This window comes from Psittacula echo (assembly GCF_963264785.1).
Source record: "Psittacula echo genome assembly, chromosome: 21".
Lineage (NCBI taxonomy): Eukaryota > Metazoa > Chordata > Aves > Psittaciformes > Psittacidae > Psittacula > Psittacula echo.
The window spans coordinates 6,347,848-6,370,919 of NC_137757.1; the positions used below are offsets into that span (position 1 = coordinate 6,347,848).

Genomic DNA, 23,072 nt, shown 5'->3' on the forward strand with positions numbered 1-23,072 from the left:
TCTTTTCCCTGTGCGGCGGCGCGGTGGCCCCCAGGAGGCGGGGCAGTGGCGTGGGGGGGCGGTGGCTCGTGCGTCACTTCCGTTGTCAGGTGGCTGCCGCCGCGCAGCCGAGCGCAGGCCGCGCCGGCCCCGGGGCCATGGGTGAGCGGGGACCGGAGCTGGGCTGGGACCGGGGGGGGGCGGACGGGTACCGGGTGTTGTGCGCGGCCTCCGGGCAGCGTCCTCCCGGCGGGGCCCGCCCGCTGCTGGGGCCTCGGGAGAAAGGGGCTGGGCTCCGTGTCCTGGTGTCCGGTGCTCCCGGTGCGTGCGCGGTGGCTGCCGGCTGCTGCTGTCGGGAGGGTGACGCGGCCGGTTCTGCTGCTGGTGCCGCGGTCGCTCACCGGTGAAGGGGAGGTTTGTAGCGGGGCGTGTGTGCACGGCCGGGGTTTAAGCGCTGAGGAAAGCTCCCCGTGGCTCTGGAGGGTCGGGGCGCAGCCGGAGCCAGCGCCGTGTGTTTGGTGTTGATTTCGCTTTCGGTCCGGGCAGGGGTTTCTCGCTGTAGTTTGGGAGCTGTGCGCTGAGGAGGAGCCGCCCGTGTCTCAGCAGGGAGTAGCTGGTGCTTGTACTCCAAGTGAGAATGAGTAAGCCCATCGAGTGCTGCAGCCGGAACTGGCCGCGGCTGCCTGCCCCGTCGAGCTCACCTGGGGGGGATGAGGAGGCTCCTTTGGGGGTTTCCTGCTTCAGAACCTTTTCTGTTGCCTTCTGGCTGTGGGAGCTTCGCTGCTGCCCTGTGTGTTAAAGGCCTGATGGTGCTGCTGGAGGGAGCACGTTTCCCTCCATGACATGAGGAGTCTGGGGCTTGTCTTGCTCCTGGTCAGCTGCTCCCTCCTCCTGCCATGGCAGCCATATGCTGCCCTGTTAGTGAGACAGTTCTTTGCTGGTTTAGTCTTAGGCTCAATATAGACTGCACTGTGTAGCTGTGCCAGGCATCTCAGGCTCTTGTCTCGGGCTGCAGTGATGTGTCTGGAGAGTGGTGAAGTTGGAGCAGAAGCCAGTGCCTTGTGTGGCAGGGCTGAGCCGGACACTGGGCACCCTTTGGGGCAGAGGGGACATGGGTTGGTTGCACACGGAGGGCTCATGAGGTGCCTGCAGCCCTGCTGAGCTGTGACTTGGAGGGGAAGGGGAAGGTTTGCCCGCTGGGAAGCAGCTCCAGGCTGGTGCCACAGGATGCAGGACGTGTTTCGTGCTTCCCTGATGCTGCAGCACTTATGCTACATCCTTTTATTGTTTCTCTGTGGCATCCGCACTGATGGCTTGGTCACGTAATCGCTTTTATCCCCAGGATATCACAGAACACCTCCTTTGGAGCTATGCAGAGGGAAGCCTTGTAGGTGCTTTGCTGCTCTTTGATTTTGCCTGAAGTGCCCGCTGTGCTCTGCCTAAGGAAGGGATGTGTTATCTGTCTGCAGAGACTAGGCGGTGCTCTGGGCTTGCTCCTCGCCGCTGCCTGGGAGCAATCCAGCTGGGAGCTCTGGCTGGACTAGAGGAGGCTCTGTGCCCGTTGTAATCTATGTGAAACGCTTTTAGGTGCGCATTTGTGACCTTATGGTGTCTGTCTGTGTGCTTTCAGGCTACCAATGGTAGTAACATTAGCATGGGAGCATGTGTAGATAGCTGAAATACTATCTAGCTAGGGCTGGATGAGTAGATCACTGTTACAAGCAGCAGCCACACCTCCCTGTACAGAAAGTGTGTGCACGTGTGCGAGTCATGCGGTAATGTGTGTGTGCATGAGGCACGTCCTGCTGCAGTGGATACGTGGAATATTAAGTGTACAGGGTGACAGGAGCCAGAAGCAGGAAGAATACAAGCTCGTAACACAAAGCACACCTCACCTGATGGTGATGGGAAGGGCAGTGCCTGCCCAGGAGAAGCCCAGGATTGGGAGCTTGTGTGTTGAGTGAATTGTGCAGCCTCAGGTGAGGGCCAAGCGCCGCAGTTGGGTTTCCAGGCTCTCCTCTTGTGCTGTACCTGGCTGGTGGTGCCGCTGCCATGAGGATGTTGGGCTGGAGCAGGGATTGTTCCCAGTGGATGTTGCCTGTGCTTCGGCAGGAAGGGGTTAAGCTGAAGTTGGTGTTTATGTAACCAAAGAGGGAACTCCCAGAGATGAGTCCTTGGCTATCTCATGTGTTGATGCATCAGAAGGGTTTAAAGAAAGCCCAGCTTGTTGCTTGCTTGCACTGTAATTACGTCGCTGGAATCCTGTGCTTCAGAGTTTCCCTGGCTGCATGTTGGGAGGGGGGGCAGGAAGGAATTTGCTTTCCCTGATGATTGACTTGCCCTTTGGAAGCCTGTTTTGACCCTGAGAAGATGGAGACTGGCCACAGCTAGATGTGGGAGGTAAGCAAGGTGTGCTGGGCGCCCTTTTAGTGCTACAGCCTCAGAAGTGCTGGTTGTGCCTTGCTCACAGAGTGGGATTAAGCTGGTGATGAGGTTGGGCTGAGGAAGGAGGCTCTGTGGTGGGTCTGTAGGGGCTGCTGGAGGCGGTCCTGCCTCCCAGCTTGTGAAGCACAAGCTTGGCAAATTCCTGTTTCCTGAGGTGCCTTCCAAGGGCATGGGGGTGCCCCAGCCCCTTGTGCTGTGCCAGCACCTTGGGATTCTTCCTTCTTCTTTGGTCAGAGAAGCTCCGTGCCTGGTTTTGAGTGAACTTCTTGCTTGGGGAAGAAGCCTCAATGGGTCTGTGCGATTCCAAGAAGCCTCTGAGTCAGGGCTCCTCTGTTCCTGGAGAAGGCTTCCCTTCCTGGAAGGGCTCACGCAGCGGTGCCTGGGCTGTGCTGGTGGCTCTGAGTCATCTCATGGGCTTTCTGTGTTACTGTTCTCCTACAGAACAGTTAAAACTTCCAGCACTTCTGGTGGTGGTTCTGTTCCTGTGCAACCTCCCTCAGGTGCCCTGTGCTCGGCTGCAGCGGCTCCTCCTTCCGCTTGCTTGGGATCTGCCTGGCAAACGTTCCCTGTCATCCCCCAGCCGGTGACTCCTCCGCAGGCCGGGCTGATCCGAACTCCGCCTGTTCTCTGGGAAGCTTTTCCAATGGGAATAGAGCCTCTGATGACTCGGGTCTGAGCTGTCCCGAGCCGGGTTTGCCTGGAGAAGGCGTGTGGCAACACTCTGGGATTGCTGCTTCTTGCAGCGATACCGACCTGCGTGTTCCCGTGCTGGGAAGCTGGACCATGCTCATCTAACGGCAGTGACCATGGAGGTTTTTAGGTCATAGCCAGCGTATCTTGTGAGCAGGAACGTGCTGTGAGCCAGGCTGAAGGCGAACTGTGTTCATCACCACTGATAAATCCTGCCGCGTGTGTTGTTTGGGTTGTAAAAGGTGCAGCCTGATACTGCTCGTTTTAATGGATAGTTTTAGCTTTATGCTTGCAAAAGCTGAGGGCTGCACTGGCTGAGAGGAGAGAGGACGGGGAGCGGGACAGAAACTGTCGGATCAGGTCTCCCACTGCCTCCCTTGCAGATCATCGCCGTGGGGTCAGACACCTTTGGGGGTGCCAGTCATCACGCTAGAAGTGTAAATACCAACCACCACGTTTCACCCTCTCGGGGAGGTTGTATCAGCTGCTCCAGTGTCTTAACTCGTTTCTGTGTTCTGAGTAATCCTGTGAACGCCCCAAAGGTGCTTTCTTTTTCCTGCTCCAGCTATTAGCTGCGGCTGCTGGACTGCAGGACCTGCTTGCTCTTTAAGCCGAGATGAAAAGGTCAGTTTCCTCTTTGCTTTTCGGTCTTTGTTTTGCTGGGGCGGGAATGCTGTGCAGTAATTTGGGAAGTAGACCGTTTCCTTAAGCGACGTAATTAAAAGACGTCTTGGTTTCCGAATGATTTGATTAATAATTGTATTAAAGTCAGAGCTAGCACAGTAAGAAGCTTTAGACACTTCTCCAGTGGGATGTTTGATGTATTGTGTGTGTAACCTTGAAGTTAAGCAATGAATCTTAGTAACTCCATTATCTGTATGAGAGATCATTTGTGTTACAGATGGTGGGACAGGGAGCAGGGCTCCTGTGACCGGTGCATGTCCAGATGGCTTCAGCACACACTGCTCATGGCACAGGACCCATCTCGCAACAGGTCCTGCTCAGGGCCAATGTTTCTGCTCACAGCTGCAGAGGGGGATCCTTGCTCATTGCTGTTCTTGTTCTAAGATTTGCCTTAAGCCCAGCCTCAAAATACTGTTGCTAGTGGCCATCGTCCTGTGCTTCGAGGTTGGTCACTCGTTCTGCAGGAGGCTGACCCAGGGAAGCCTGTGCCCTTTTAACCAATTTCCTTGCTCTGCTTGGGGTTACACAATGTGCAGAAAAGGGAACAGGCTTCCTGCTTTTTCACAGCAGCTGCCCTGGTTTGCTTCCCTCTGGGACCTTCCTTCTATCCAGCCATCCTTCATTCCAGTCTCAGGAGGATCCTGAAGTGCTCGTGAAAACCTTCTGGGTGCTGTTGAGGGCCCCTGAGGCTTCTGTGGGGCTCTGCTGCCCGTGTGATGCAGCAGGAACCACACAGGGAGCAGGGAGATGGGGTTGACAGTGCTGTGAGTGGCATGGGATTGTCTTTAGTAGCTGAGTACTCGTTTGTGTTGGTGCTTTTCTCGCTCTTACGAGTATTGTGTGAGGGAGCTGTGATGTTTCACTCGGTGGATGCCCTTTAAGGGACTGGGACACCTCCACTCACAACTCATTCTGAAAGCACTGGGTAGCTGGCACGGGGCTGCCAGCAGCAGAGGCTGGGAGCATTGTTCATCAAAGCACAGGTAGCCTCAGTACTTTAGCTCAGGAAGATCTTTGGTAGCTGGCCCAGGACCAGGTGATGGCACTGTTTGCTTTGGGGTAGTGTTGAGAATGCAGTCCCCATGCTCCAAACGTTCCTTGTGCTTTTGACACTTGATCTAACTGGATACAGGGTGAAGTAAAGCAGCTTGGTTTAACGAAGGGTTAAACTAAGCATTTGGTAGAGGTGGTGTAGGGTGTCTGATTGAAATCCTGTATTTCTCCTTTTCAATGGGGCCAGATGGAACTCCTGAGCAGCACTGAATTTAAGTAGAATTAGTTTGGTTTATCTTTTTGAGGCCAAATATAAATTGTGAAGAGGAATTAACTTGCAGCAGGGATTTGACAAGAATAAAATCCAGTGTATTATTCTCTGCCATTTGCAGAAATCCTGCTGTTCAAGTCCAAACTCTAAGCATTAGCTCTTGCCGTGATTAAAAATTGCTTGCAGTGGTGAAGGTTCTGCTGTGGCACTGTTGCTAACCTGGCTCTATTGAAGATACTGTTAAAACCAGGCAAGGAAGTACCGTGTGGTGGAGGTTAAAATGGAGAACGTGTTTGTTTCTGCTCTGTTGCTGATGCTCTCGCATCACAAAATGCCTTTGGAGATCACTGACGCTGTATTTGTCTTGGTGCGCAGGGCCATGCGTCTGTGACTCTTCAGGGACTGAACCTCAAGAGCCCTTTTACTCTCTCACATGATATTGGGAGCTTCAGGCGTTTTCTAAGCCCCAATAAACACAGATGGTTCAAGCTGAGGAGTTTTGGTGCATCCCACGTTATCGTAATCAAGAATAATCCAGAACCGCAGCATCAAGTGTATCTCGTTTCGCATTACAGAGTCCTGGACCTTTCGACCATCCAGCCTTCTCCAAGGTGATGACTCCAGTCTCCTGAGACATTGGAAAACCTAGTTTGGAAGAAGAATAAAGATTCAGTTGATGCTGAACTACGTGAGTCCTCCGATTATTTTGTTTACGATAACGCCATTTGCACCAGGGATCCTGATCCAGCTCGCATTGCGCAAGGGTCGTTACCTCAGAGCTGCTGTGCAGTGGGGTTTCTCCAGTGGAGATGTTACTCATACATTTCCAGCAGGGATGATGGTGGTGATGTTGCAAGGAGTGGAGAATTTTATAAGGCATAATCAAATATGAGGTCAGGGATGCGGAATGAACAGAACAGGAAGCATGTGGGGCTCAGGACTTCGTTCTGTTCAACTGGCGGGGCCTGGCAGTGCTCCTCTGTCAGTGGAAGCTTGTAGTGCAGAGATGCCAAGTCTGCTGCAAGACTTCTCACCTTATCTGTTGCTATCTCTGATCTGGGTGACAGGTACTAGATGAATTAATGCAATGAGATCACGCTTGTGTCCACAGAAAGGGTGGGACTGCCAGAGGGTGAACTTCATTCAAAGTACAGTGATTTATCAGTCTCTTACGTGGTGAAACACTGGGACTCTTAAGTGCAACCCCAAAATATTTTCCCTGTCTGCTGTAGTAACCTCTAAGGGAAGGCTCCTGGGGCTTGGTTTTGACTTGCTCAGAGTAAGGAAATGGACCTGTGTGTAGTTCCTCCTCTCCCCTCCACCCCAATAAAAGCCTCTTTGAACACTTGGAGCAGCAGCATTTAGTGGCTAGAGCTTTGTGAAAGTCTTTGAAACTCTTTTCCAAGCGATAAAGGTGAAGAGGAGGTGTACTGGGAACAAACCTGGAGTTTGATGGAGCTGATTGATGCAGTGTGTGAAGGCCAGGCCAGCACCAAGCATGAGGTTTTATCCTGCTAAACTGAAACAAGACTTTCCTTTGGGGCAAAAGTGTAGTAGTCAAAGGCTTGAATTTGGCCCTGTAGGTATTGGTTCTGCAATACCACCACAAACTCTCTAGATTTCTAAGCAGCAGAAAATGCATGTTGGAAATCAGGTTTTCTGCAATAAGTAGGGGTGAGTCAAGCTTGTACTTGTTTGCATTGAATTGTAGTGATGTGTGGACCTTGGATACTTGGATGCAAATTATGAGATTCACATTTAATAGGTTAAATTGTACTTTGCATGGAGTGGTGATGCGAGAGAGCACATGTATTGGCACCACAGTGTTTCCTTTCATTGGAATATTCGTTGAAGGCAGGTAATAGTCTGCACTGATTCCTGCCCGTGGGGACTGAAGGGGTAGTTTTGGATGTTGGATTCCAAGTTTCAGCTGTGTTGGATGTAGATAGATGGAGATGTAATGAAAAGGTTAGAGCCTAAAGAGGGATAAAGAGAGAGGGGGAGCTTATTTTAAGACTCAACCTACATTTGTGGGCAAATCCCTGTTAAATGAACCGAATCTCACAGGAAGCGGCATTTTTGTCTTCTGTCACCTTGCTGGAAAAGGTGAAAGGTGTTCTCTTTATGGTCAGTTTTGTGTATTCTTGGCTGTTTGAGGAACAGATTTGAGCCTTCAGTTACTCGGTGAGCTGGCGGTGATGCCGGGTGGGAAGTCTTCGCTGAATGAACCCCCAAAAGCTGATAGGCTGAATCAGAAGCAGGTGTCCACACAGAAGGATAACTTAGACATTTTCTTCCAGAGTTTTGTTGGAATATGTTAATTTGCAAACTTGTTTTTGCTGTAAAACAAGCTTTAATTATTTTGACTTGTTCCCACTATGTGTCTCAAACAACTGTTGTAGGAGACGTTGCTTTGAATAATGAGGCTGATTTATACCTTCCAAAATGCATTAAGCCTCCAGCCCACAACTGGTCTATCAGTAATGAGCCATAGCTTTTTTGTAGAAACACAAGTAGGCAGAGACATGAGTGCGTCAGGAGGTGAAAGCCTTCCAGTGCAACATAAGGGGTAGTGTAAGAAACTAACTCAGTTGCTCATCAAATGTGATCTTCTTTCTCTTCCAAGAGCCAAGGATGAAGCGACGAGCATCAGACAGAGGAGCTGGGGAAACATCCACTAAGGCAAAAGCTCTTTGTACAGGGATTTCTGGAAATAATGCCAAGAGAGCGGGCCCTTTTATACTAGGTAAGCAGGGAGGGGAGGTGGTTCTTCAGCGTAGCTACCGGTTGCAAGGCTGATAATAAATGCACTATAAAATGAGGCAAAGCAGATGCGGAATGTAGCATCTTAGAGTACAATTCACTTGATGGAGAAGAGCAGCAGCCCTTGGAGCTTCTGCAGCTCTGGTCACGCTGAGGAGATCTGTAATATGAATACCACAGGGCAGGCATGGCTTTAAGCTTTGTCAGTAAATTCATTGAGGAACTTTTTGATTAGAGCTCCAGGGAGGTGTTTGACCCTGCTTGCCTGGAATGTGCTGTCAGATCAGCATGTGGGCATCTTAATAATGCACTGGTGGTCCTTATAAGTGGTATGTGCCAAGGCCAGACCACTCTGCTGGCTTTTAAGAGTTGCTAGAATAAGCTGTATAAACTGTCAAAGCCCTGATGGACTTCACAATGGAAACCAATGGATTATCAACTGGAAGCTGATTGATCTAGACTGAAGAGTGGAGGCTGTGTTAACTTGAAGGTGGGATAATCTGTGCACCGTGCAGAGGTGGCAGTTGGGTTCAGAGGTGTGGTAACAGCAGTTGCCATGGGTGGTGCTGGTAAATGGGGAAGCCTGATGGTTCAGGCATGCAGAAATTTGAATTTCTGAAAGCAGCTCTGCCCTGTGTGGGCTCTTGTTGAATGTTTCTCCAGTGAACAAATGAAACCTTGTGCAAAAAGCTCCGAGTTCAGGACCAGTTTCTTTTCTTCAGATAGCGATTTGTGGAAATGGGCTTAATCTCTGGGGAAAAAAAAGGAACTTAAAGTAACCTAAAGTGCGTGACACTTGCCTACTGATGTAACCCTGAATTAGTCATTGCTGCTTAAAGGAAAACAAGTCTGTTTTTGCTTTGTGCTGTTAGGTCCACGTTTAGGTAACTCCCCTGTGCCAAGTATTGTTCAGTGTTTGGCAAGAAAGGATGGGACAGATGACTTTTATCAGCTGAAGGTAAGCAAACGGGGGGGTTTCCAGATCCTTTGGGCTCCTCAGCTTCTTCAGCAGAAGCACTTGCAGTGGTGTGTGGTGTAGGCTGCACCAGGGTGCTGTCAGAAGCGGCTGCAGTTCTGCCAAGCTTAGATCTGGTGTCAAGATTAGCCCTGAGATGAGGCCTCTGTGGCTGCTGTGCTGCTCTCCTCTGATCTGCTCCACTGGCCTGAAATGGGAGTGATTCCAGTGGGGAGTAAAAATCACCTGGGATATTTGCAAGAAGCACCTGAGCTGCTTTTCTGTGTTAAATCATAGAATCATGGAATGGGATGAGTTGGCAGGGACCTTAGATCATCCAGTGCCAACCCCCTAAATCGAGCTCATGCTGTGCATTCTGCACAGATGTTAGTTCAGACATTGTGTGGCCAGCATGCAAACATCAGAGCAATTGCATCAGCTGTTAAACACATGTGAATACCTAAAATGAGAGTGGTTTGGGGGGCAGTTGGGTTTTTCTGGGAACTGTAAAGGTCTTTTCCCTTTTCCTGAAGATTCTCACTTTAGAAGAAAGGGGCGATAAAGGAATAGAAACCCAGGAGGAGCGACAGGGCAAGATGCTGCTGCACACGGAGTATTCTCTCCTTTCCCTGCTCCATAACCAGGAAGGAGTGGTTCATCACCATGGGCTCTTTCAGGTACAGCTGGTCACCATCCACACTGGGGGAATGCCAGTGATTGCTTTAGGCTTGAGTTGCTTTTGTTTAATGTGCGGTTTTGTGCTGCTCCCATTCTTGTGTGTAAAGAATTACCAGCGCACACTGAGATTAACCACTGCTGCTTCAAACAAGTAGGTGGAAGGGGCTTTTGAGAGTTTAATGGGATGTAACAGGGTTTGGGAAATGTGAGGACATTTAAAGATGGGGCAGATGCTCAGGAGTATCCCCTTCAAAGAGGAAAATAGCTGCTTCACTGGCAAATTAATCTGTGCCCATAGAACACCCTTTGGAACTGAATTTGTGCTTCCAGTGTCAGTACTGGTTTATGATGACTTGAAAGAGGGGACAGACTGCCAAGAAACTGCTTCAGCAAGTTAAGCTAGTCAAATGTGCCCATCAGGGTCTCGTGTGAGTGAATTGTGTGGCTGATAATGCCTTCAGAGCTGTTTATGGATGTGATGGGCTGCTAGGGATTACTGGTTTGGATGTTGGTATTGCTCTGCTTGCTGGGTAAATCTCATCGATACACTTTTCACTTGAGGTCATCTGTACTGAAACTTAAATAAGCCAAATGTCCAACTCTGCTGTGTCCTGCTTCGTGTTATGGAAGAACTGCTAATTCCTGTGTCTTAAGATTCCTGTTCTCGTTACTAACATGTTGGATCCCTGGTATTCAGAGTGTGCACCAATATACAATTACTCTAGGTCTTATCCAAAGCTCTCTGTGTGTGCATAAACAGTCTCAGTGCTGACAGAAGCCAGTCAGAGTTTCTCTGTCTTTTTTAAGCAGAGATCATGTATCTTCTCTTTGAAATCCCAACTCAGGGCAAAGATCTAGCACTGTGATTGCATTTGCTTGTTTTGAGATCACCACATAGTTACTGATTCTCCAGTGTTCTGTATGCAAGTACATAATCCCAGAGAGCTTCCCTGAACTATTGCTCATTTGTTTGCCTCACTTAGGACCGAGCTTGTGAAATTATAGAAGATCTAGAAGCAAACAGAATGGTCAGGAAAATGAAGAAGCGCATTTGTCTCGTGTTAGACTGTCTCTGTGCTCATGATTTCAGTGACAAAACAGCAGATCTGATCAATCTGCAGCATTATGTCATTAAAGAGAAGAGACTCAGTGAGCGGGAGACGGTAGTGATATTTTATGATGTGGTACGAGTGGTAGAAGCATTACATAAGGTAAGGTCTTTGTTACCCCTTGTGCTTTCCCACGTTACTATAATAGACGTTGTAAAACTTCCTGGTGCGGGCAGTGGTGAGGTTACAGGGGATGGATGTTTCAGCTGTTTCCCTCTAAGAGTGTTCTGCGTAAAGACCTCATGCCCCAAGCCATAAAAGAGCGTTCCCTTCCCCTCCCTTCAAGTTGCTGGATGATAATACAGCATGTGTTGACAGTGGAGAGGGGCCAGCTGGACTAAATGCAGATCGGGTGAACTACAGTGTTGTTAACCTCAGAAAGGGGTGGTCAAAGAGGAGAGCAGAGGCTAATCAAATGCAGGAAGCACTTCAAGCTATTTCCTTTTGAAGCAAAATAAATCATAATATAAGAATTGATCTCTGAGAGCAGAACCTCAAGCTACAAGTTTGAGATCAATGAACTAGAAACTACTGTAACAAAAATAGGCTCTGCTGCTGTTTGACTTCTTACCCTCTGAGAAGGGACACCCATCCTTCCTTGGCAGAGCAGTGAAGCACGTGTCATCTGAGGGAATGCTCGTGGTATTGCTCTTACTGAGCCTGGACACTTCAGTTTCAGGTCTCTTGGTTGCAGTCAAGTCTGTCCTTGGGTTCAGAGTAGCAGATTTGCTTGTCCTGTTGTTTTAAGCAGAATCCAAAATGAAGTGCACAAAGCACCTGGGATGCAGCCTGGCTTGGAACCTTGACCAGGGTTATTTCTGAGAGTGAAGATGACATGATTTCAAAAGATACTGAGTGCTTTTGTCAGGTATTGCATTTGTACCTCTCTAATGAATATGGGTTTGCTCATGTTGTGCTGTTATATATTTTACAGAAGAATATTGTGCACAGAGACTTGAAACTAGGAAACATGGTGCTAAACAAAAGGTAAGTCTGCAGAGCTACTTCTATTTCTTACAAACACAAAGGCAGCACTTGAGTGCTCGCATGTGAGAAAGGTGAGGGAAATGGAAGCAAGCTGAAATCCAGTTCAGTCTTCCACCTAGCTTAGTGACCCCATGCCAGCACTTCTTTGAGGATTCTGGCTTCTGAAAACTAAACTTTATTCAGAAACCTGCAAGAGAGATTTTATACATATTAAAACACATCAGAATGTGGTAAGTGGTTCTGGAATTCCCAGAATTCACTTTCCATCGTGCTAAAGGAATTCCCACCACTGCAGCCTGTACTATAATCACAGCAGTGTTCGATCTTTGACTCTTGCACTGCTGTGTTTTTGCTAGCAGTAAAATATTTACTTATCTAAACAAAAGTTCTCCTGTCTCGTCTCTATTTGTGCTTGAAATAGTTTCCTTGTTCCTAGTAGTGGATTTGATGCAAGCCCCGGTTTCTAGCACACTGCTGTCTGGGATGCTGCGCAGGCCCAGGAGGGACCAGCCCAATGGGGCAGGAGTTTAACACGAGTGAGAGCTGTGGTGGTAGCAGCTGCTTTGCTTGGTGGCTCCTCAGAGTTTTTTACTTGTCTTGGGTTGTGCAGTGATTTAGTTGGCAAGTCCCATTTCAGATACTCTGCTGTGTCCTTCAGTATTACATTACTGCCTAAATATTTTGCACTAACTTTAGGAATGAGTGGAATTCGTTGTCTTTTCACACTGTCTGGGTTTGTGGAACGAATAAAAAGCTGGAAGGCTGTAGGTCTGCAGCCTTCCAGAGTCTGTACAAAGCGTGCAGGTTCGCTGTGGTCACAGCTTGCTTCTTTCTTCTTTCTACTATGGTTTGAAAGCAAACATTTTATCTACCGAGAGTGAACTTCTTCATTTCCCACACACACACACAGAGCATCTAATGCTTCTCAGGGCCACCTGTAAGTAGTTTTGTTTCTGTAGAGCTGCTTTAAGATACATTTCTTATCTGCTGCTTGCTGCTTTGATTCTCCTTGCTAGGCAGAGGCAGACAAAAGAGGCTTCCCTTCTTTCCTGGGCAAAGGGTGCAGTGGAGCATCCATCCCACTGAGAGCTGCACAGGGGGCCCCCACTACCAGGAAGGGGGAGGGATTCAAAGCTTTGTGAACACACTTTCAAAGTCATTCTCTTATTGCATACTATATTTTGGCTTTTTTACTAGCAAGACCATCAGCTTTGGTGAGGAAAACTGTAGCCTCTACAGCAGTGAGTCATAAGAAAGGGTGGGTGAGGCGTAAGAATAGATCACCATGGAGAGGACCAGCCATTTGGGCTGATCAGAAGTGTTTGTTCTGTTGCAGCCGTGCTCACAACAGAGGCAGGTCTTTCCTCTTGGCGGGGGAGGAAGGTAGCTACAGATCACTGCAACATCCAAACCAGGCCAGTTACACCCTGGGCTAATGAAGGTCCCTCATTCATTGTCACCCACAAGATGGGGATGTGAAAGCCTCACAGGTTTTTCCATTAGCCACTTGGATGGTTACAGATTAGCTCAGATTTCAGTGACTAAATACAACCAAACAACCCTGAACATTTTGGTGTCCTTTAGAACACTTAGTCTTTTAAATGCTGCAGATTGTTATTCAGCCAGGGAAGTCTCTTGACAGTTGAAGCTAACACTTCTTAAACACAAATCTGTCTTAATAATCAGCTCTCCACTGCCAGCCCACACTTGGTTTTATTTCACTTATCTGGTAGACTCGCTGGAAATACTTCTTGGTTATTGTGACTGGATTCAGTTCATTCTCTCAGGCTCTAGTTGTGTTATTCAACTTCTGAAGAATACAGAAATCTTCCAGACAGTGTTTTTCTACTCAGTCCTTCAAGTTGTACGTTAAAACCCAAATCATCTGAGTGACATGGAAGATGTAATAGTAGTTTTGTAATGAGCTCACGTTGATTAACTGGTGCTGGCAGTACCTTAGGGAAGCAGGGGTATCTTAATAGAGACGTTGTGTGTGTACCTGCAGTTCTCACCTTTTTCTGTAGGAGGTTTTTTGGGTGTTGATGAGACTTTCTCTGTTCTGCATATTTGGGTGTGAAGAACGGTCCTGCAGATCAGGTAGAACAGCCACCACAGTCCTGCTGTGGGACTGTTGGGTAACACAGAAGTGGTTGTACTATATCTGATCCAAGGTCATGTAGCTCATCTGCTGGTGACACATAAGCAAACAATGTGTGGAGGCCAGGCTGGGGTAGTCCTTCTTTAGGGATTTTCCCTCAGCTTCCAGAAGGTGTTGTGTGGAGAAGATGCTTTTAGAGATGGTTGGTAAGCATAGGAGAGAAACAGCAGTTAAAGTTCTCCTTTAACACTCTTGCCCTGCAATGGTCAGCAAGCACACAAGTGCAGGTCCTGGTGCTGGGGATGCCTGCAGGCTACTGTGGAGGCTGCCCAAAGGGCATTTGCGTGACTGCAAGGTGAACAAGTTATAGGAGCACCCTGTGCTTACAGCCACATGCCACTCAGGTTGGATGTAGACATTGTCCACAGCTGTAAAAGAGATTCTCTTATTTCCCCTGTAAGAGTCTTGCAGGCCATGTGGACCAGTGTGGAATCCCTCCCCTTTGGGATGGAGTTGATCTTGCAGCTCCCCTTGCCTTTTCCCAGGGCTTCAAGCTTCCCCCAAAGCCCCATGGACACACTCCTCTGTGCAGTTTGACTTGTGCAGGATGCTCCTGGTTCACTGGTGCCTTCTGATTCTCCGCAGGACTCATCGAATAACCATAACAAACTTCTGTCTCGGGAAGCACCTGGTGAGTGAGGATGACCTGCTGAAGGACCAGCGAGGGAGCCCTGCCTACATCAGCCCAGATGTGCTCAGTGGTAGGCAATGCCCTCAGCCCCACACTTCACACTTGTTTCACTTATCTGTGGCTCTTGACAATAAAAGAAACCCTAGTTCTGTTCCCATACATAACCTGCCTCCTGTGAGAGCCTCTTAATTGAGGTTCAATTATGAGACTTGCTCTGTTTTTTCCAACTGGGAAAGTGTATGGAGGGAAGGATATGAAGGGAAGGAGCGAGTGTAACTTCTTTCTTAAGGCTAGTCTGAACTTCAAAGCTAATGAGAAGCTCCCTGCCTGTTCCTAAGCCTGACTGCAGACGAGATGTTCTGTTTCCCACATCTGAATCTTGTTCCGGAGGCTTTGCTTAAGCTGCAGGTAAATCCCTGGGCCTAAGAGGCAATCTGTCCAAATCCCACCACAATGTCAGCTTATTTCAGGCCTTACACTAAGAGGAGCACTTGCTGCAGCTGCTGCTTGTTTCCAGAGGGAACTGTTGATCCCATGGAAAGGAGTTACTTAAAAATAAGGGGATGATGACACCAGGCCAGCCCAGCAGTTCTGTTTGGGCTGTATCTTGTCTCCAGCAGTCTGGGCTATGTCTTGTCTCCAGCAGAGACCTTAAGCAGGAGTCTGGCAAAGAACAGTTTTCCCTAATGTCCTCCCACCTTTTAACTGTTTCCAGTGCAGGGGACTTTCAGAAACAGATGTGGTTCCTTGTCTATTTAGTTGCTTCAGGAGGTTTCTTTTGCATGAGCTTTAAGGCTTTTAAGGTCTGCTACTGTAATAGCTTTTGTGCTGGTAGTAGCTGAGTGATGGTCCTGTTTGTCAGTGTAGTGACTGAGGGGAAGTTTCTTCTCGTCCAGGTGAGCTGGACTAGTGTTGAAGGGTGTATTTACAGCTGGGACGTGCCTATAAAGCATCTCTGTACACTTCAGTTATGGTGCATTGTCTCATATTGTTCAGATAAAATTCCCTTTGGATGAAGCTGGACCACACATTGCAGTCCAAAATCACCTCCAATGCATCCCACCAAGGGTTATCCATCCAAAGTGCCGAGCTAGTGTTTGGATGATGCCTGAAACTCTGGACAGTAGCTTGTCAGCACCAACTGCTTTCTGGACAAGCGGTGCATTGGGCAGCACCCACTGGTGTGCATATAGTGTGAAAGCCCTTGCCAGTGAAGTGAAGAATCCTTGCCAGTGCATTTATCTATGCAAGGATGGCATCTGGAATACTGAAAACACTCTGAACATTTGAGCTGTTCATTTCTGGTATCCCAAGCTCTTGTATTTCAGAAATGCCCTTGGAGGGAGGTAGTCCTGAAATCTCCACACCCAATGGGCTCCTCTCTGTAAGTTTGTTGTCAAGTTTACAGGCAGCAGCACCAAACATTGCTGAGCTCTTCCGTCCTGATCTGCCACGCAGGTCTGAAGCTGCTTTCCTCCTGGGCAGGACTGAGCCAGGAAGGGAGCAGAGGCAGGCAGGGGGGTGGAACGTGTGCTTTTTGCAGGCTTTTCCTGTTCTGCAGGATATCCTGAGGCCCTTGTAACCAGATGGATGACACGAGCCAACTGCTCTGCAGGAGCTTGGAGCACTTGCAGCTCATGTGGCTGGTGTCTGGTGAAGGCTGCATGGAGCTGCTCCTTCCTGCTCATCCAGGGCACTGTTCTGCCCTGAACTTCATCCCTTCCACCCTCCCAGCCAGCACAGCTTGCCTGCAAGGACCCACTTTGTTCTCACAGCTCTCTTGTTGATGGATTGACTGACCTGTCTGTGGGCCATGAAGCACAAGGAGCTGAACAGGCTCTTTGCTGACCTCTCTGACAGCTGAGGCTGTTCAAGACCCTGCATGGTACAGCCTGCATCCTGCTCCAGCACCACCTGGCCTGAGATCTTCCTTGCAGGGCATCTGTGCAGCCAGATCCTCTGCTCTTGCAAATGCTGTTCCAAAATGGAACATGGTCTTCAGTTCTCCTCCAAGCACTGAGGGAAGAGTTAACTTGAGGACATTCCAGGCTTCACCACCACCTTCAGACTCTGAAACCCTCTGTTTCTATTGCTAATGCTTCTGTGCAAGAGGAAGCTAAAACGCCTGAAGAATTAATCATTGTTTGAAGTCTCCAAGAGAATCTGTTTTCTGCTAAGAGATGGTTTGCATTCTGTGGCTGCTGAAATGTTACAGCAGGAAAAGCTGGAGGAGGAGGGAGAGGTGCCTTTTTTTGAGCATATAAAGCAAAGAATAATTAGTACAAATAACAAATGCTGCAGCAGTGACTCACTGTGTGAGTCAGAGGAAGTCATTCCCCCAGTCCTGTGCTGTGGCACAGCACTGGAGTTTCATTTCTGACCCTTGTGCATGCTGCCATTCGCTGGCTTGCGGTGTGATTGAAGGGGCTTTAAACCAGTGTTGCCATTGAGTGAACCCCAGGGTGTGCTGGGGCTGCAGCAGCTTTTGGGAATGCCTCTGGAGGAGGCAGCTTCCTGCACTTTGCATGGCTCCACAGCAGGCTCCAGTGGCCACTTGCTGGATCCATCCCAGAGGCAGAGTCCCACCTCGATGGGCTCAATCAGGGGGTCTTAGTCTGCACTTCACACCAGCCTCCCATGCAGTGACTCTTCACCAGAAGCCCATGTATCCTTGGGCTTTCTTTCCTGCCTCGCCTTGCCTTGTGCTCGCTGGCTCTTAAAATTCCCTTCTCCTTGGACCCAGACTCTCAGCAGGATGCATCTGTGGAGCCTCAGGGGCTCCTGGCAGTGACAGTCTGCAGGGATGGTGAAGGGGAGTGAAGTGGGAATTCCTCTGCGTACTGTGCCGGCTCCGATTACTTGATGCTCTTGGATTCAGCAGGGATAGCCCTGCTCTGTATGGAAAGGGAAAAGAGACCCATGTGGAGATGAACAATTTGCTGATTCCCAAAGGATTCACCTTTGGAACGGGCTCTTGGTGTGTTGTAATAGGAATTCTTGAGCGTTCTGATGAATGCTTAGAAAAAAGGATCATGAGAGGTTACTTGAGAGCCTTTACTGGTGGTGGAGAGCCTCAGAGGTGAGCAGTGTTGTAAAGCCTCTTGCTCCGTGTCTCCTTGCTCCCTGCAGGACGGCCATACCGCGGAAAACCCAGTGACATGTGGGCTTTGGGAGTGGTGCTCTTCACCATGCTCTATGGCCAGTTCCCCTTCTACGACAGCATACCTCAGGAGCTGTTCCGCAAAATCAAGGCTGCCGAGTACAACATCCCTGAGTGAGTACAGCCTGGCCCGGGGAGCCCTTCTCCTGGTCCCTGTGCAGGAGGTGCTCTGGGCCTGACTGGGACAGCCAGAGCTGGTGGGGGCTTCACTCAAAGCCCCTGCGGGTCACAGCAGTGATGAGAACAGACTGCATGCAGTAAACACCAAGGAGCCTGGGACATCTCATGCAATGGTGAGGAAGGCCCTGTGTGGTGCAGGGAGAGGGAATCAACCTTCTGGTTAATTCTGGGATCTGCTGGGCAGAGTGATGGAGGCTCTTTTACCTGTGCTCTCAGCATGTCCACGTTCCTGCTGCCTCTGCCCCTCTCAGGCCCTCAGGCTCATCGTGTGTTCTCTCTTGCAGGGATGGACGGGTCTCGGAAAACACTGTGTGCTTGATCCGAAAACTGCTGGTCTTGGATCCGCAGCAGCGTCTGACAGCTTCTGAAGTGCTGGATTCCCTCAGCTCCATCATAGCGTCGTGGTATGTGCAAGAGCAGAGAGGCAGGAACATGGTGTCTCTGGCCACAGGCTGTGTTATTCCAGCTGTGGCCAGCAGACTGCTGCCAAGCAGGACACCAGAGGGGAGGCTGTGAGAACTGCAAAGGAAGTCTTTAGATCTTGTGTCTCAGCCACTGGTGTCTGGAGTGGCCTGTGCAAATGCTGCCATTGTGACCAAGGCTGGAGCCTGTAAAGCAGTAACACTACAGAGAAGTACTGAGGTACAGGAGGGCCTTTGGTGCTGGGCCCCCCCTTGTGCTCCTCAGATTTGATTTTTAAAGGAAGTGTAATGGTCAGGGATAACTTCTATGTAGAAGCAGATGCAGCCAAATGCACAAACTTCCTGCAAGTAATTAGTACTGTGTTCTCTGCTAAGTAAAAGTGGGCATGAGGTATCCAGAGTGGAAGAGCAGGAGATGCCATTGCAGGTGGGAACACTACACATGCAGCGGGGAATGCTTTTGGGGGTAAATCTGACTCCAGGATTGGTGTGGGCCAACCGGGGTGAGGTTCCAGTAGCACGCTCCAGCATAAATCAATCCTGGTGCTGTTTGCTTGGTGCAACACTCTCTTGTCAGCCCTGTGACCTTCTGTCTGTGCTGCACAGCATGCCCAGGCAAAGTTCTTGTGCTGCCTGTTGAGTCAGCAAGTGCACTCTGTGATTTTTGGAGCTGTGGCTGTTTTCTCTCCTACCTATGCAAGAGCAGAGTTCCACATCCTGTCAAAAATAAAACAGTAAAGGGGGTGGGGGGCAGGTCTAGGGATTAGGATATGATTTTATTCCAGGGAAATTGAGTTTTGGATGGCACCCTTTAGTAGCAGTAGGTGGTGTGGCAGCCAGGCAGGGCTGTGCCACACTCTGGTGTCCAGCCATGGGCAGCCAGGAGGGATTGCCCTGGCTGGGGTGTTGTGTTCCATACTCCAAATCCCTGACACTGTGCTCTCCCCTCAGGCAGTCAATGTCCTCGCTGAGTGGCCCTTTGCAAGTGGTGCCAGACATCGACGACCAAGTGGCTAACCCAGAAAACCCTCAAGAGGTAGGTTTTCCTTCTTCCCTTTCCATGGAGCTGCTTTTCCGTGCCACTGTGCCAAGTCTGTCTATAATGGAAAGAGATGGCAGCACTGTGTGGTCACTGAGCAGTGGTGAGGGTGGTGAGGACCCGGCTGTGGCTGCTGCTCTATGAGGCAGCTGAGTCCAGCACCACTTTATGCAGTGGAAGAAAAGGCTCATGCTGCTGGGGCCAGGAGTCACATCCATGCTGCCTGGCAGTGAGCTCGCTGGCACCAGAGCTGGTTGAGAGGCGGTTTGCTCCTCTCCAAGCAGCATTCACTCCCTTACACACAGCTGAGAGCTCACATGTGCTGGGAAGAGGCAGCAGGGTTGGCTCGGGCTCCCTGGTGAGCTCTGGGATGGGAGCAAACATCCTGCTTTACTGCCAGCATGTTTTCTGCTGGAAGTGACGGCTGGTGACCTCACTGCCTGGGGACAGCCTTGGAGGAGCTTTTGCCTCTGATGCCGCAGTGATGCCATCAGAAATCCCTCTGCTGGGCTCGGGAGGATGCGAGCACTGGGGTCAGGCAGCTGCAGCCTCTGAATGTCCGGCAGGGTTGGGATGAGCTGTGTCAGGAGCCGCTGAGGTTCCCAGACCTCTGCTCCTGGTGGCACTAATGACTGTGTGTGAGGCAGCAGGCCCCGTTCTTGCACTGAGACTCCAGTTGTCCCGTGGTAGCTCAGGACCATTGGAGGGGAGTTGTGGGCCCGTTGCTGTGGCTCTGACAGTGGCTGTCTGGCAGGTGAAGGTGACAGAGGAGTGCTCGCAGTACGAGTTTGAGAACTACATGAGGCAGCAGCTGCTCTTGGCTGAGGAGAAGAACACATTGCATGAAGCCAAGAGCTTCCTACACAAGCGGCAGTTCGGGAACATCCCCCCAGTGCGACGCCTGGGCCACGATGCTCAGCCCATGAACCCTTTGGATGCAGCGATCCTGGCCCAGAGGTACCTTCGGAAGTAGCTTCCTACCCGTCCAAGAGCACAAGCACCATCCTGCAGTCTGCCTTTCACGTCGCCTACTTCAGCTCAACAGCAATACCAGTGTCCCGTGATGGAGAATAATGTAGCAATTCTTCTGAGCTCTGTTCAGGGACACGCACTCACACTCACTCTGGAGGGAGAAGACTTTTGGGAGAAGCTAGTTTTGGAAGCAGCAACCTCTTGGCATCTTCTGGAATCTGTTTTTTAAATCGAAGCCTAGATGACTAATCTGCTTTTAATCATGACTGTAATCTACCTCTCTTGTCTTTTTAACCATGCTGTTCTCTGGATCGAGCAAAGCCTGTGGGAAAGGAGAAGACGACCGAGGGTGAAGCTGGTTTGCCGGCCCAAGTCACGGCTGTGCGGCACGGAGATTCGGCTCTTTGCGTTCGCTCCGTATGGTTTGAATAAGCTTAGATTTACTGGGGTTTCTCGAGAGGAAGAACTCCTTGAAACCTCCCCCTCCCCTTCATCTGCATCAAATCTCTCTCCTGTCCCCAACGTGCCACCTGGTTTGGCCGTGTTGTCTGACCCTGCAACACACCAAGGCCTTTGCGTTCCCTGGTGGCACCAGGGCTGCCTCGGGCACGAGGCAAAGATCAGCTCTTGTCCTCAGTTCAAAGGTTCTCCAGGACTTGGCCAGCCGTGGCCTCTTTCCCCCTTTCACTGATTCTTTAGTTTCGTAAGGATTATATGATTTAATCTTATTTTTCAGTAGCTTACCTAAGGTGCAGTTAAAATTGCATTAATTCTGATTGAGCGTTTTCACACTTCAGTTGTGGTACAGATATAATATATGAGTTATAATGTGAAAAAGCTTCCCAAAATAATCTGCCTAGAATTAGGAAGGGGCTGGCTGAAGTCTCTGCTGTATTTGTCCCCCAGCTTATCTTGCCATCCCAGCCTCACCACGCACCCCCCACGGCGCTGAGGCGGGAGAAGGATGTCCCGGTTTGTCACCTAATGCCACTGGAAGAGCGTTTGCCTGTGCTGAGAACAGGAACGATTGTTTCTGAGCCTCATTTTGTGAACTGGATGCCTGTCTTGCCAGACAAACTGTTCTCACACAGAGGTCCTCGCAGTGCCCCCCCCAGGGCTCCTTGCTCAAGGCAGCGCTTCCCTGGCTGCCTCCAGCCCCTGCTCCTGCCTGCTCCCAGCTCCAGCATCACCCCCAGCACCAGGACCTGTGTGAGCAGAGGTGGGGAAAGCCGCTTTGGCCTCGGCTGTGGGGCTGACCCTGCTCTTCGGGGCCAGCTCTACCAGGGAGCGAGTGGGAGATCTCTTTGTAGCATGTTGTTGCCTTCTCTTGCCCCGGGCTGGTGACGGGGACTGTGTCTGAGCCTGGGCCAACTACAGGTGTCCTTGTGGGGACAGAGGGATTGACCTGAACCGCCTTGGCAGCATCGGGCATTACATCCTGCCTGCGCCCTGGCCGGAGCCACGCGGCAGCGGGCGGGCAGGGACTCGTGAACACTAATGCAGACTCCAACAGTGGCCCCAGCCCCGGCCAGCTGAGCCAGTAGCCTCAAGTCTTAGCCTTATTTATTGTAACGGTGGGTCTGGCCCAGCACACCCCAATGGGTGCCCATTGCCCCCCCCGTGCCACCAGCAGCAGCGCTGGGCCTCCCCCCTTGGGGTCCTGCTCTCTCCATCTGGTTTCTCCTGTCTCGCTCCCACCTCTGTTGATAGTGTTGGGTTTTTCCCCAAAGTTAAAGCAATACTCGGGGGGCTCGGCAAGGCTGAACCGTGCCCAGGGTTCCTGCGCACCGGTGACTCGCGTGTATTGAACTGGAAGAGGGGAGGCAGGAGGGGCTGGGGGGGTGGAGGGGCCGTGGGGGGACAGAGCCTGGTGTAAGAGTTATAAAAAGAGAAAGAAAACAAAAACAGAGGAAAAGCTCTTTGTATAAAGATGTTATTTTTGTACAACACCGAACCGACCCCTGCATGGCAGCAATAAACCTGCAGACCTGAGCCCAGAGCGCCCGTGGGGACCGCAGGGGGACTGGGGGGTAGGGGATGCAGCAGCGCGGTTCAGAGTGGGCCCATGGGGACCCCGGCACCCTTTGCTTGGCTGTGGGGCTGATCCCAGCACAGCCACTGGGACACAGCCTCATGTCCTGGAGGTGCAGCCCCACCAGCTTGGCTGTGAGTGGGGTTGAGCCCCTGACCTCTGCTGCTCCAAGGCAGTAAAGGCCCCTTGGGCTCTGATGGCCCCGGGATGCTGCTGCCCGGGCTGGGCTGCTCCAAGGCAGTAAAGGCCCCTTGGGCTCTGATGGCCCCGGGATGCTGCTGCCCGGCCTGGGCTGCTCCACCCCAGCATCAGCGAGGCTCTAAAAGACCTTTGGGGCAAAGTCCAGCCCGGTCACCCCTGCGTGGCCGCAGCAGAGCCAGGACCCTGCCTGTCCCACCCCTCCCTGGGGTCCGGCACCACCGACGGCCGGGCCTGATCCTGCCGGGATGGGTTGGGCGCTTCCCACCCGCAGCCCTGCTCCGGGGCGGCTCCGAGCGCGGTGTCCCGGGGGAGCGGGACGCTCCCGGATCCCGGCCCCGCGCAGCCGGGCCGGGGCTGCCATTGGCTCTGGCGGGGAGCGCTGACCGCCAGCAGCCTCCGAACCATTTCCTGTTGCTGCAGCGTTAACGCGGAGCAGACCCCGCTCCCTCTTCCCTCTCTGCAGCCCGAGTGCAGCGCGCTCCGGTGAGTACCGGCCCCCGCGCGGGGCGGATGGGGCGTCCCGAGGGATCCCAGCGCCACGTCCGACGGCCCCGGCGGTCCTGGCTCTGCCCTGTCCCTTGCTCGAGGTGCTCCAGTGTTGGGGTGGGGAAAGCGGGACCCGGGGCTGAGGGCGCAGGGCTCGGTGGTGGGGATGCAGCGGGTGAGGATGCAGGGATGGGGGCTTGGGGAGCGCAGGGCTCAGGGACACAGGGCCCGGTGCTT

At 51.1% G+C, this 23,072-nt stretch overlaps 1 protein-coding gene across 7 annotated transcripts; it reads left to right on the top strand.

Annotated features, from left to right (window-relative positions):
- The first annotated feature begins 63 nt into the window (after nucleotides 1-63).
- Nucleotides 64-22,936, top strand: STK40 (serine/threonine kinase 40). 7 transcript variants are annotated; one of them, XR_013958270.1, is made up of 13 exons: nucleotides 64-141; nucleotides 5,638-5,750; nucleotides 7,689-7,808; nucleotides 8,698-8,783; nucleotides 9,314-9,457; nucleotides 10,442-10,669; nucleotides 11,502-11,554; nucleotides 14,298-14,413; nucleotides 17,473-17,617; nucleotides 17,968-18,087; nucleotides 19,057-19,141; nucleotides 19,899-20,533; nucleotides 21,023-21,120. XR_013958270.1 is itself a non-coding variant. In XM_080632385.1 (12 exons), the coding sequence occupies exons 3-12, from the start codon at nucleotides 7,697-7,699 to the stop codon at nucleotides 22,773-22,775; spliced, it is 1,095 nt and encodes a 364-aa protein (XP_080488511.1). In that variant the 5' UTR covers nucleotides 64-141; nucleotides 5,638-5,750; nucleotides 7,689-7,696; the 3' UTR covers nucleotides 22,776-22,936. The 7 variants fall into 7 exon arrangements, 6 of the variants coding, with proteins under 6 accessions (XP_080488511.1, XP_080488507.1, XP_080488510.1 ...); XM_080632385.1 differs by lacking the exons at nucleotides 19,899-20,533; nucleotides 21,023-21,120 and adding an exon at nucleotides 22,770-22,936; XM_080632381.1 differs by lacking the exon at nucleotides 19,899-20,533 and having other exon boundaries at nucleotides 21,023-21,931.
- Nucleotides 22,937-23,072: the final 136 nt, after the last annotated feature.

Excerpts from the sequence above, each read along its gene's own strand:
- STK40 (XM_080632381.1), top strand. The coding sequence starts at position 7,697 with ATGAAGCGACGAGCATCAGACAGAGGAGCTGGGGAAACATCCACTAAG. Across the intron at positions 8,784-9,313 it reads ATGACTTTTATCAGCTGAAG|ATTCTCACTTTAGAAGAAAG; the intron begins GTAAGCAAACGG and ends CTTTTCCTGAAG. Across the intron at positions 18,088-19,056 it reads AGCTCCATCATAGCGTCGTG|GCAGTCAATGTCCTCGCTGA; the intron begins GTATGTGCAAGA and ends CTCTCCCCTCAG.